We start from the raw sequence: 13,521 nt of genomic DNA, 5'->3' as shown, positions 1-13,521 counted from the left end.
TTATAAAATGTGATAATTTTATCATCTTTATCCTATTAGACATTTGTGTGAGGTTTTGTCAAAATTAGCATAGGAGTTCTTGGCCATTCTCATCAGCTTATTCTTCACTACAAGTGGACTTTTGTGTCAAGTTTGAAAAAATTCTCAACTCTGATTGGCTGCAGAGTATCCATTAAAACTTGATATCGGACACCAGCAGACTACTTTCTGTAAAACTGTCTGTTCACCGTTCTGAAATTAATGCGCTTGATAGTATCGGCCTGCATCTTAAATACAATTCATGCGACTACACTTGATATGCAACACTGAGAGCAGTCCATCACACCACAGGATGGTGACTGTAACACAGAACTGTAAGAAGTTCACTGCCCCTCTGAACACAATGATAGTTTACATCATTTAAGTAATCACATCCCGTTCGCTATTCAACTCACTACTTCAGGCTACAGCCGATAGTACGTCATGGTTTTTTGTGTGAATCTTGATTTTGATTTAGGCATAGCTGGCTAGTGTTATTGTTAAACATACTGTCAAGTAATATTTACTGTTTGTCAACTGTATGCAGTGTTATTGACTTTGAATCTTGCTAGCATCACGTTAGCTTTCTGGTTCATAGCTGGAGTAGTGAACAATGTTTCTATTGCATAAGAACCTTATGGGATGGTAATGATTGTTCCAGGTGTAAGTCAAACCCTAAGGTGTTACCAGGAGTTATTAATGAGTTATTGTTCGTGAAAACTTTTGATTTTAAAGACAAATTACCTTATTTTTTCTTTGGCATGGTACAATAACACGGGCAGGATAATGCCCTTTGAGGTATTCTTTATCAGGAATGTATGGCCTCTGCACATCAGAAGGTTCTAGCCTCTCAGTCAGCCATTAATACCTGATAATGGACACCTTGTTGGGCATTATCCCTTACATACGGTACAGGAAATGGCCATATTCTTTTAAAGCAAACAGGGACACATGGATGTGCAAATAACTAAAAACAAGAGTCGTTTGCAGCTAAACTTGTGTTACAGGCATGTTCTCTATGTTTGCTTTTGTTTTTTGTTCTTGCACAATGATGATTATTTCTCACTAGAGGCATGTTTAATAAAAAAGTTGACTGCATTGTAGCAAAAAAAGAATCTCAAAAGGGAGGATGCATTGCTAATATTGTAAGAAGGCAGTATACATCAACAGAGAAAAGACAGGAATATAATTTGATTGCTGAGTGATGCTGGTTACGTAATCAAAACCATCCAAACAATCCATGTAAATTGCTCTTTGGCAAACAATTACTTTTGTAAATCTCTTCTAATCAAAGCCAATTTCACCAGAGCGAGCAGCAACAACATCCAAGGAAAGTATCTCTTAGGTGCTCAGCAGGTTATAAAAACCCCTCAACCCCTCCTTTCAAATTACAGACAGAAACACAAACAGGGCCATAATATACCCCTGAGTACAAAGTGTGTAAGTCACTGTGGGGGAGGGAAAATTGAACATTAGTATTGAAAGATTTGACTTTACTCTTCTTTCCCTCTGTCATCACACTTTCATTTGGCCAACTCCCCGACTTAAAGGGACGCCTCATTTTTCAATTAGGCACTAGACTCACTCATGCTCCACTGCTTTCTCATCACCCTCATCTATTCTGCTCCCCCCCTTCCTCTTTCATGCTAATAGGAAGGAGAGAAAGGGGGGGCGGGGATGGTCAAGGAGGAGTAGATAGAGACACTATTGTAGATCAGCTCTGATGAATGCAGGAGATGACTGTTACTGGAAGGACTCCCTCTGCTGCCTCTTTATTGAGGGCGTCACAGTTTTGATTCTATATTGAAAATCAATCGCAATGAGCTTTTAATTTCGATTGTCAAAATCAAAAGCATGTGTCTATCGTTATTTTTTATTATTTAATTAAGTTAAATTTGAGCATGTAGCCTTAGTGTGGTACACCCCCCTCAAAATATGGCAATTATATCACATTGGAGACAAAGTAGGTTGCATCTTTCAATAAGAATTTGACAATGTCGATGACAGTTGTCCACATAAAACCTATGATCGGTTGATCTTTACGAATCGAGACTTGATAGTCTAACAATAGCCCCTTTTACACTGCCAGATTTTCAGTGAATGTTGGGCCGTTTTGCCGGCAAGCTGCAAGCGTTTAGACACACATAGCCGGTTTGGCGAGTTGATCCGAGGAGCCCAATTTTCCGCCTCGTAGGGTAGACATATTGGCGGAACCTTTTTGGTTTAAAAAGAACGAGGCGCCCTTCCGCCACGGGAGGGACTGTTGAAGACTTGTGGGAGGAGCTGTTGATGACGCCGCACATGCAACCCACTGGCGTGCGACTAACAGGAAACAGCTGATAGCAGGAATGAGCAGCTAGTAGCAAGAGGGAAACGCAAACCTGACGGACACTGTAAAGATGAGCAACTGGGGAGACAAGGAATTGCGCACCCTCCTTGTCCTCGCAAACAAAGAGGCCATTAACTGTCAGATGACGGGAATGGTGAAGGACGGGCCAACTTATGAGAGAATCACCGAAGGACTCACCAGCTGTGGCTTCCCTCCCACGTCACTGTTTATGTCACACGCTGAGCTACACGTTTTGTTACATGCTCACGCCCCCCATTGCCCCGAAAAAGGCGCATTCTGTATAAACAAAAGTAGGTAGGTGGCATTTTGCCGCACTCCCTGATTTTGTTTTTATACTGCCAATGCTGAAAAAAGACTGATTGGGCTTTCCTGCAAATTTGCACAATTCCTATTTAAAAAGGGTTAACGGCATAGCGTTCAGTGCTGAAAACAATGTTGAAATAGAAAACTGAGTCAAATCTTGACCCTAAAATCGAATTGTTTATTTGGAGAATTGTGACATCCATATCCTTAACTCACTTTCAGAAAAATGGCGATTGCTTATGGTGACTTATTGATGAGTCACAATGTCTTTAGATTTTCCTTTTTAAAACCCTCTCTTCATAATACAGAACTAAACAGGCTGCTGTTCGAAGGCTTTTATAAATCATCTTAGCCCCAGATGCAGATCTTCGATATACAGTATATAATGAATCTAAAGTTGAAGATATTAATACATGCACAACTGGTTTAAAACATGTATACTAAATGACTTCATGAGACATTGTGTGCATGCCATTTTCTCCTATTTCAGACACCTGCAGTGACTTAATGCTGAGGAGGCAGGCTGCTTGAGTCGTGAGTCAGAGCTGGCTGTGGATATTTTTTTTTTTCGGCTGACCCAGTTGGGAGGCACATTGAATATGCAACTAAGACACAGACGGAGGAGAAACTTGGCGACACATGACTGGATAATCATCACGGTACTTTAATATTCAAAACAAAATGTGGGAGACGTGGAGTTTGAGATTCGTGGTAGAGCAGAGAAAGGGGAGAAGAGGAGTAAGGACGGAGAGAAAACAGGCAATGGTGGGGCGCAAGGAATGCAGTAAGACAGGAAGCGATAAGAAGTCTCCTCTGTTCCCAGTAGATATTTTCAGAAGCTCAGCAAATGTTTCTAATTCCCTTTGCCTCTGTTAGCCTCCTTCTCTATAGCTACAGATTAAACATGAATAAAGAGTTTGCAAAGAGATGGTGAAGAGAAAGAAGAGAAAAAGACAGAAAAAAGGAGTCTGGTGGTTGCCATGGTGACGAGAGGGGAGAGATTCCAGAGTGGTCTCGGCCATTACGCAGTGTGTTGTGGAGATGGACTGTGCAGCACTTAGGCTTATTGCAGTGTGGGCTGAAACAGAACAGATATCTAATATAAACGAGATGGGCTCACACCAAAATGGTGGATGGTAAGCACAGTCCTAATAAAAAAGAGGCTGTGGGATACGGAGGTGTTACTGCCAAAAGCTGTGCTGAGAAAAGCCAATCAGGCTAAGAAAAAAAAAGACATTTATCCCATTTTAGAAAATGGAAGGACATCCAGTGAGTAAAAGCCTCTCACACATACCCAGTGACATCTACGCAGAGACATACTAAAGCACACAGGCAAATGAACACATGCATGCACAAAAAACATAAACAGGGCTACATTGATCCTCGGCCATAACAGCCGAGCACAACCACTCTGTTACTGCAAAGCCAAGAATAACAGTTGTCGTCTTTGGCTAGAGAGTGGGTCATATGTAATGAGCAGGCACCACAACAGCTAAAGATAGGACAGTGGTTTCCTGTTCTATCAGCCAGACATTAGGCATTTGTGTAACACAAAACGAGCCACATTCCAACTGAAAAACAATCTTTTGTCTGAACTAAAATAGCCTCACATTTCCGGCTTGTTATTGTACGAACCCACAATTACAGATGCACCCTCTAGGAGTAGAGGGCTAGGAAAACAGTGCAATTTCTCCAGCAAGAATGCCCAATGAAGTGCCTGAATGTTTACTTACTACTCATATTTATGTCTGGTGTTTAAATATTCAGTAGAGTTGTTCCGATACCTTTATCAATATGGGAAATGCCTCTGATACTGGTTCAAGTGCTGGATCCAGTAAGTCTATGCACTACCTAATTCATTAATAACCCTTTGAAGTATTTCAGACTCGTCTTCCCCACAATCAATTCTTCTTTGCCACTCTGTGCAGCTACTAGCAACAACTTTTTCAGACCAGTGATGAAGAGATTATTTCTGGCAAATAGCGCACCATTAGCTGTTAGCAAAATGTCAGCAATTTGGCAATATTCTACTCTGGAAAGTCCCACCACTTTAGGGTTTAATCAGAGCCATATCATACATCATCAACAGCAATCACTTTACAAGCATACAAGGTTAGTAATGTACAGCTGTTCATGTTTTTTTTTTTAACCAACGATATCAGATCGGGAACGGGAACATGCAATCCCGGCATGCAACAGTCGAAATCAAAACAACTTCATACTGACATGAAAGCGCGCTGTTCAACTGACTGCCAAGCATAGGACAGCTAACAGTTAACTCGTCTCTTCTCCAGGCTGTATTCATATAAAAGTGAACATTGTGGACAGCTGGGATGTCAGAATAGTTGACACGCAAAAAGGAGAGTGTTTTATCGAATCCCGAAAGACGGCGGAGGTGGATTACTGCCATAAAACATGCCCGAAGCGAGAAGAAAACGGAGCAGTGGGAGTCCACAGGCAACAGATTCTGCTTGTGTAGTGATCACTTCATATTAGGTACAGAATCCGACGCTCACTAACTTTATGGCATTGATTTTGCGCAGCTAGTAAAGGGATGTTGCTCACTCAATGAGCAACGCGAAACAAATGTGGGATAAGAAAATTACTTACATTATTTTATTACAGTTATATGTAAGGCTGCTGATATGTCATGTATAATTTTTTTGCCATGGGGATTGTGCAATTTATCACTAGATTCTGTCATTGTTAGCAAGAGGGAAGCAAAGTGTAGATGTGGGGATACTGCAATAATGGAATATTGTCCACTCTGGACACACTCCAATTGCACTTTCACTGTTTTGTGTGTGGAAAAGGAACAAAACCGGACAGCAGAGAATATGCACCGTCAAATAGCATTACAATGGAAATATATAAAAATAAACAAATAGCAATGACACCTCATTTGACAGGCTGGTTATTGTACAACCTGGTCCATTAAGGAGTGTAGTTATACCAAGGGTGAGCTATCGACGTGCAGAACTACACAGTGCTTTCTGTCAGACAATAAAATGAGATAATGTAGAATTCCATTATGCATATAGTCTGGTGGATGTCCATCACATTTCACTGCTATAAAAAAGGACTTGTGCAGTTAGAGAGGAGGACATAGACTGGCCATGTGCTAAGTTATTTGTTTACCAGTATTTTTGGGTCAAATGGAGCGTAACGAACTGCTTCAATAAATAACTCTGCAAAAAGAGAAAGCCAACTGACAAGCAGAGTTAAAGCTAAATGGAATATTAACTGTGAGAAATTACTGAAGGGGTGACTACAGGACAAAGAGTATCAGTTTCCTCATGAGACCATTTTAAAAATCACCACCAAGACACCAGTAACTTCCTGAAATGATACACCATGGGATCTCTGATTATGTACAATCTTTGGTCGTTGCCTGTTCTCAAACATGTCCCCTGCTGACCATTGTGCACTATTTCTAACTGTGAACTAATCAAATCAAAGCAGAACAGTGGCTTTTTGCCAGTGGCTTCTGGTCAAACGGACTTCATACAAAGCAGCACAAAGCAGTGTGTCAGCTTCTGTGACATCTTCCTGGTGTTTCTTGGCTTCCTGGGTAGTTCAATAGCAGAGGTTATTTGAAACTTCATATTACTCCTGGCAACAGCAGGTATGCGGCTGCCGAATAATACAAGGAAGAAGAAAAGATCTATTGTGGAAATTAACTGGGCAAATTTAAGATTAAAACTTTAAATCTCCTTTTATCTCTTCGCTAAATGTTTCCAACATTACGAGTATCACAGAGAATGGCTAGAGTGGCATATTTCTTTAAAAGACGTGTTTGATGTTCGCTCATGCCAGCATGGACTATATACAGAATGCATTTTGTGTTTGTTTGTTTACCTAGGCTGCTCTTACCATCCAGCTGATTTTGAGGTTTGTGTTAATTTTAACCAGCAACCAGATAAAACAGGTCTAGCCACAGGGTAGTGGTTCATTATCTCTGGCCTTTGTGCCAAGGAACTCTAGCGGGATTTCAGTGGCACAGAGAAGTCAAAGGACTCATGTGTGCCATGAGGAAATTGCCAAAGAGGTTCAAAGGAAGAGCAGAGTAGAATACAACAAAACAGAATGAAGGGAGGTAGAAAAAGGGATGTGGTTTCACTTCATCTGAAGAATACAGAATAGAGAGCTAGGATTGGTGTGTGTGCATATCCTGCGTAATAAAAGCAAACTGCGGGTGGTCCTCCATCAATTCAGTTACAGTGAACTGATGCTGTGCTTTGGATATCTCCTGTTCTTCTCACTCTCCAATTAACATTCACTCTAACCTACAGGGCAGCGCCACATGTCAGCACAGTGGAGCCTTTTTCATGTCCTATGTGGCAAGGGTCATTGCATTTGGTCTCACTAGTATCATGTGAGGTGGGTGACAGGCAGTTTGCAACTAATTTCCCCTGGTGCTCAACGGGCTTGATCAACAAGTCTCTTTGGTATCAAAGTCACTGCAAAATTACAACTAGGAAAGTGCGTTCAGTCGAGTGCATATCTCATATCCCAGGCGGCGGGGCTGGACAATGTTGTCAAATTCCAAGAGACCTGTTTCAGAAGCTTCCAAATTCTAAGAAAAATGTGTCTATTTTTGATGGAGCCAAAGCCTAACTGAAGGGCTGTACGTTAACTTTTTGTACATAGCAGTGGAGCTACCGAGGTTTAAAGGTTTGCAGCATGGGCCACAAAACTACAACATGAGTATCAGGTAGGCTTAAATCAATTTTAGTTTGGAACAATTAAAAATCTTTGCGGGGGGGGAGTTAAAAGTCCTTTTCCATGGCCTTTCAAATCTAGTGCTTGAAAATCATTCAAATCTTTTTATCTATAGGCTATTAAACTTATTAATTCACATAACACTAACAGAGAGGCCAAGAGAGAGAAGCGAGAGACACTTTGTCCTCGTTATATACCTCTTGTATATGAAACGTCTGTGTGGTTGCTGCATTTTTTTAAACAGATCTGTCACCTGCATCCAGGCGCTTTCTCGTCACACAACAGACTACAACAACCAAGACGAACAGCGACACGCTATGATCCACCTCACACACAAACTAGCAGCGCAGTGCTGTACTACACGTGTGCTGCGGTAATTTCATTCATCTCACAGACTGATTCAGCGTAGCACGTGCAACATATAGGCGGATGTTGCACAGTAGACAAATTAATAGAGCGATTAAACAGGAGAGCAGCTCTGTGTCTCTAAGAGTGTTGCTGTTGCTGGAGAACTTGTGAGTGAACCAGTGGGGTGAAGCTGTGCGAGAGGAGAGATGCACACTGGTATGCGTTATGTAACCCAACTTGACCCTATATCGATATAAACCACGTTGTCTAAATTTACATCTTGCTTGTAAATATATACGGTTATGTTGTTCATAGTCGTTGTATCGCCCAGCCCTAATACAAAACAGGGCTCTTTGCATGGTATGATGCTGTGCAGAGGACGAGACAAACCCTGGACACAGCAAGACCACAGAGAGCTGCGGCCAGTGGAACTGTCCCCCCAAGCTCCCTTACAGTCAAGATGGCGGTGAAGATACCAAAAGTGGGGAATGATTCATTGCTTAACTTGCCTAACTTTAGTGGATCAAAACATATTAGGTATGTAATGAATCTGCAGATGCAGTTATGGATGCCAGTTTTTGACTTGCAGCCCCAAGAGGCCAGTTAAGAGGAGTGAGGGATCAGCAGTAAATTATGGTATGAAACAGGTTTTTACACAACTATGAATCACTGCAGTCATGAGAGGTCCTTGAGCATACAGCCATAAACGTGTAAGCAAGATATTAGGGCAACTGGTCAAGTAGTATTCATGATAAGCTGTGGACAGAGGGATACGCACACATTTACAAACTACCAAAAGCATGATGATAATAATTTTACGATATGACTTAGCTTTATCGATATGTGTATGCCATGCCCTGTACAGTAGGGCTGCAACTAACGATTACTCTCATTGTCGATTAATCTTATGGTTATTTTCTCGACTTCTCAGTTCGTGATTTGGTCAATGAAATGTCAGAAAACGGTGAAAAATGTCAATCAGTGTTCACCAAAGCCCAAGCTGACGTTCTCAAATGTCTTGTTTGTCCACAATCCAAAGATATTCAGTTTAAGTGTCTCAGAAGAGTAAAAAAACTGAAAATATTCACATTTAAGAAGCTGGACTGCATGTAGTACAAAAGGAAAAGTAGTAGCTCAAGTAGTAAAATTCCAAAATGAATAATTCACGGTGTAAAATGACTTTAGTTATCTTGTTTAAGTTTCTGCAAACATATTTGAAGCAAGAGACAGTTTAATCATCCAAGGTCAGAAGCGAGACAGGTCTGACCGGTTTCCACCAGTGAGAAAGAAAGACACGATGCCCCAATTGCCTCCCAGTGGAGTTAACAAACAGTCCCTTTGCTCTTTTGTCTTTGGTTTTATCTAGTCATGCAATGTGGTCTCGGGCCTCCCGAGTCGCTTGACGTTGCTTCATTGAGCCACATCCCCACATTCGCAATATCTCAAAAAAGACTGACAAACTCCTGTCAGGTAATTAGCCTAATTAGTCACTCGCTTGTATTTCCTTCCCCTCCCTAAGCTCGCCTTTCCTCCTGCGTGGGTTTGAAGAAAGCCATCATTAATATCATCCTACCATGGGTCATAAAGCATTGCATGTCACCGTGATAAAGGTCCCAGCCTTGGCCTGGGAGGGGAGAGATGATAACCTAGCTGGATAGGATGGCTTTAAATTAAACCGTCTGATGATACAATTAGCTCAATGCACGCTAGCACTGTATTCGCTTTGTTTGGTCTCTTTTGTTGCTCAGTAGCTCTGAAACCTTTTTTCATTAAGCTATGAAACACGAACAGGAGTGGCTGAAAGATCCCACTGTATTCATAATTATTGCCATAAGTGCAATGCAGAAATGACAGAAATTTCACCACATCCACATTCATGCTGTAAGAAAAAAATACAACAACAACATAGCGCTTTTTCCCATGGCTCAGAGACAAATAACATGGACTTTACCTTCGTAGACAGCTTTAAATCCCTGCCCGCTGACTGCGTAGTCAGACAGTAGCCACAGTGTGAGCCTGGAGCCTGTACTCACAATGGGTGAAGGCAGCTGGAACCCTGTTAACCTGAGAACAAATGGACAGAAGGACAATAACGGTCAGACTCAAAAAAAAAAAAAAAAAGATCCAATCAACAGCACAGTTGGTTGCAAGGTCAGGTATGAAGCCCACTTCCATCAAACCAGCTGTTCCCTTCGGCATTCAAGGATAACTTTTTGTATAACGAGGCTCTGAATCATACACAAATGATTAAAATGCCAAGACCCCAACAGGACAGAAAGCCTCAACAGATTTCTCTCCATCAGCGAAGACAGAGTAACTGCAATCATATGTCTGCAGTAAATTAGAAACACAGCAGCCACTGTGGGAATGAACAAACAGCTGGACAGACAACAAACATAAAATTGTCAGTCTCTAAGTCAACAACCGTTTCTAATAGCTGAAGAGTACTTTTTAGATTTGCAATTTACCTGGAGGAGAAAATATATGTGCTATTTATACCTGCAGTGTCCATCTCACCATGTCTCAGTCTAAAAGGTATCTTAAGTACTCAATGTTCTTTTCATGTTGGATGTTGATTTAAGGCTTGTTTTTCCATCAGTCTAACACAGTATTCTTTCTCACCTGGACCCATATTTATTAAACATCTCTAAGTCTGAAATTGGTCCTAACTTGTCCAAAATGATCAGAGTGACACATATTTGAGCCTAATTTTAGACATAGGAGTAAAAATAGTTCAACTTTCTTAACCTTGGCTTATCTTTATTAAGATTTAGAACGACCGCAGAGCCTGTCAGGAGTTTAAAGATAAACAATCATAGAAGATACATCTGCAAATATTCCTACAGGTGTGGAGATATAAAAAGGACATTTTTGTTAAAAAAAACAAAAAAACAAGTAATAATAATCTTCATCAAAGATATGGATACTTGTGTTAACTGCAGCCACTCTGTAGAAAGTTTTTGCAATTTCACTTGGTGAAAAACAGAACATTTAACCACCATAGTGATTATTTGAGTCACAGTGATTATTGCAGCGTAAAGATTCAGTCGCACAGATGTTCAATAATTGCTCAATTATAAATATGAATATAGAAAAAAGCATTTCATGCAATGTGGTGGTTTTCTTGGATTTGTCAGCATCACGTGTCTCAAGCTGCTTTCATCTTTTAATGTCATATAATGTTATTACTTCAAGCACCTGTAGGTGAGGACACATGTTGGTTTAATCCATACCATGGTATCAACACATATCGGTTATGCATGCATGATCTTTGATGCTGTGGCCAAGTGGCCCAGGTTTGCATGACGCACACACGCCCTCAGACCATGACAGCAGACCAAAGACAGCGCTTAAACAGTGCCTGAATTATGCCATTGTGCCAAGGCACTTCTTACACACATCATATTTTTAGCAGTCTTTACTGTCTTAGTCCCTTGTCATACAAGTGATGCTCTTTATGTTTCATTTTCTATTTTCTGCAACAGATAGGAGAATAAACAAATCGTATTAATTTCATCTTATGGTTCTGATTGTGTAAAAAATTTAAATATCCTACATCCTCAAAGGAGAACATCATAAGAAACTTCCAAGTGTTGCTTTGAGGTGACAGTATCCTTATGCTATTTTTAAGTACACAAGTTTTCTCAGTGTTCATTCTCAGTGTGTTTATGTGTCATTATTAGTTGTCATTATGATGACACTTGTCTCAGTAAAACGGCATTATCAGTATTTAATGTGACTTACTGGTAGTTTTGTCATGCCAATATTGCAGGCTGACTTGACACTGAAAACTATTAAGCATGAAGCTAACCTTTATATAAATTCCAGGATGACTTTAGTGTTTTAATGGCATAAGTGTTAGTTCAAATAGACGTTTAAAGTTATTTCCGTCATATTTAAGTGTAAATATCCCCTGTGTGGGAGTAATAAAGTCTTACCTTATTTAAAATAACTTGAGCAGTTTTCCCCTCCTTATTTTGACGGTGACATATGACGCAGTATCTTTTTACCACCTGTAGCTAATTAGCATTAACAAATTAGCCACACAACAAAATTCACCTTGGCTGTTGTCTAGTGTTACCCAACTCTGCTGGCAGTATGCAAATAGTTACACTAAGCTAAAAAGTGTTGTAGTTAAAAGCATAACTGTCTCTCTGTGACTTTATAGTTTTAGCAGCTAACCCGTTAGCTAACCTTAACGTGGCGACGTTAGCTTGTTCAGTGCTAGCTAGCTAGCTAACGCTATCTCATTTACTATGCAGTATGGCTGCTAGCTAGGTAGCAGTGGCCGCATCTCGTTTTTGAACATTTAGCTCAGCATACCTCTGTAGTTTAGGTTTATCACCTGTGAATCAGAGACTCCGGGGTTTTTGGCTGATGAGTAGCAGGTATTTCCAGTCTGTGAGACTATAATTTATTCAGCAGTCAAGGTCAATCCTGAAAGCTTAAGGCCTGGTGCAGGGCTGGTCCATATCTCGAGCCTGAACTACTAACCACTGTCACGTGCGAGTTTTCATTAACTATCGTGAAACTGTTTTCAATAAAACTAAATATATCCATAAATATGTGTAATAATTGCTGCTAATGACTATATGTCACAAAATATCAAGCTTTTAAAATTTCTAGTCTGTTAAAAAAAAAAAACTTTAAAGGGGACTACGCCCATTTTCAAAATTCATACATGTTATTCCTATGGTGAAAGACAGTCCATAAATAAGTAGTTAACATGATCCAACTCATTATACCTCCCATTTGACACCGGGGGGCCTCTAGTGTCCAAATCTCTACTGGTATTATTTGGCATTCCAGTTGAGGACTGTAAAGTTCAGTTTCCTACTGAAGATATCCCACCATGGATAGATATAAAGTCATGCTGCCCTAATATTCCAAAGACACATTTTTTAAATACCTGCAATAAAGGAGCTTTATTTTCTCTATACAAAATCAGTCATTGGCAATTCCTTCAATTTCATCCTTGGAGGAAATATTTATTATTATTATTATTATTATTAATTAGGCTAATTTACAGCTGGCTTGCATCTGGTTCTAAACAGATTTAAACATCATGCATGGAGGGCCGATCTAAACGTGGATATTTCAGATAATGAGAGGACCAAACACAAACAGCTAACACAAATCTAAAGTAACTTCAATGTAATTGGTAAATGCAGACCTATATAACACCTGAAAAATTGAATACATAAAAAAACAATATACCGGACACATGTTCTAAATGTAATGCGGCTCAGGGAATATTTATACACTTCATCTGGGAAAGAATTAAAACGTTCTGGAAGGAAGTGATTAATAAAATCATGATTATTCTGCCCATGAATATCTCATTAGACTCAAAAATGATATTGCTACACATATATCCATTAACAATATCTTTGAGAATTAAAGAATGTATTTACTTTGCTATACCGCAGGCAAAACGAACTATAGCCTAAGTATCAACTATAGCTTATGGCATTGTATGCATGTATGGCATTGGAGAAAATAACACATACCTTGAAAAATAAATGAAGTATGTATGAGGGAATATGAAAGCCATTTAATGACTTTATATAATATAGAGATATAAACGACCTTCTACGGGAGAACTGAGGATAGAATACTAATATGAAAACAGAGTAGTGGCAAATCCCAGAGGTTGAAAACTTTGATTATGATTTTTTTTCCCCCTTTGTAAGAGGTACCAGTGATTTAGATCTTTATTCATGTCATGTGTTGTATTTGTGATGTCATGGAGTATAAAGTCATAGACAGTGAATGCAGAA

The 13,521-nt window shown here is 39.9% G+C and overlaps 1 protein-coding gene across 1 annotated transcript in view; it reads right to left on the bottom strand.

The window, feature by feature from the left end:
• csmd2 (CUB and Sushi multiple domains 2) overlaps positions 1-13,521 on the bottom strand; it is a 284,867-nt gene that overhangs the window by 222,668 nt on the left and 48,678 nt on the right. The window contains exon 3 of the mRNA XM_050034139.1: positions 9,693-9,805. Within this exon, the coding sequence (XP_049890096.1) occupies positions 9,693-9,805 (113 nt within the window). The remainder of the gene's footprint in view (positions 1-9,692; positions 9,806-13,521) is intronic.

Source organism: Epinephelus moara, chromosome 22 (genome assembly GCF_006386435.1).
Source record: "Epinephelus moara isolate mb chromosome 22, YSFRI_EMoa_1.0, whole genome shotgun sequence".
Classification (NCBI taxonomy): Eukaryota; Metazoa; Chordata; class Actinopteri; order Perciformes; family Serranidae; genus Epinephelus; species Epinephelus moara.
This window is presented reverse-complemented; position numbering and strand designations above follow the sequence as displayed.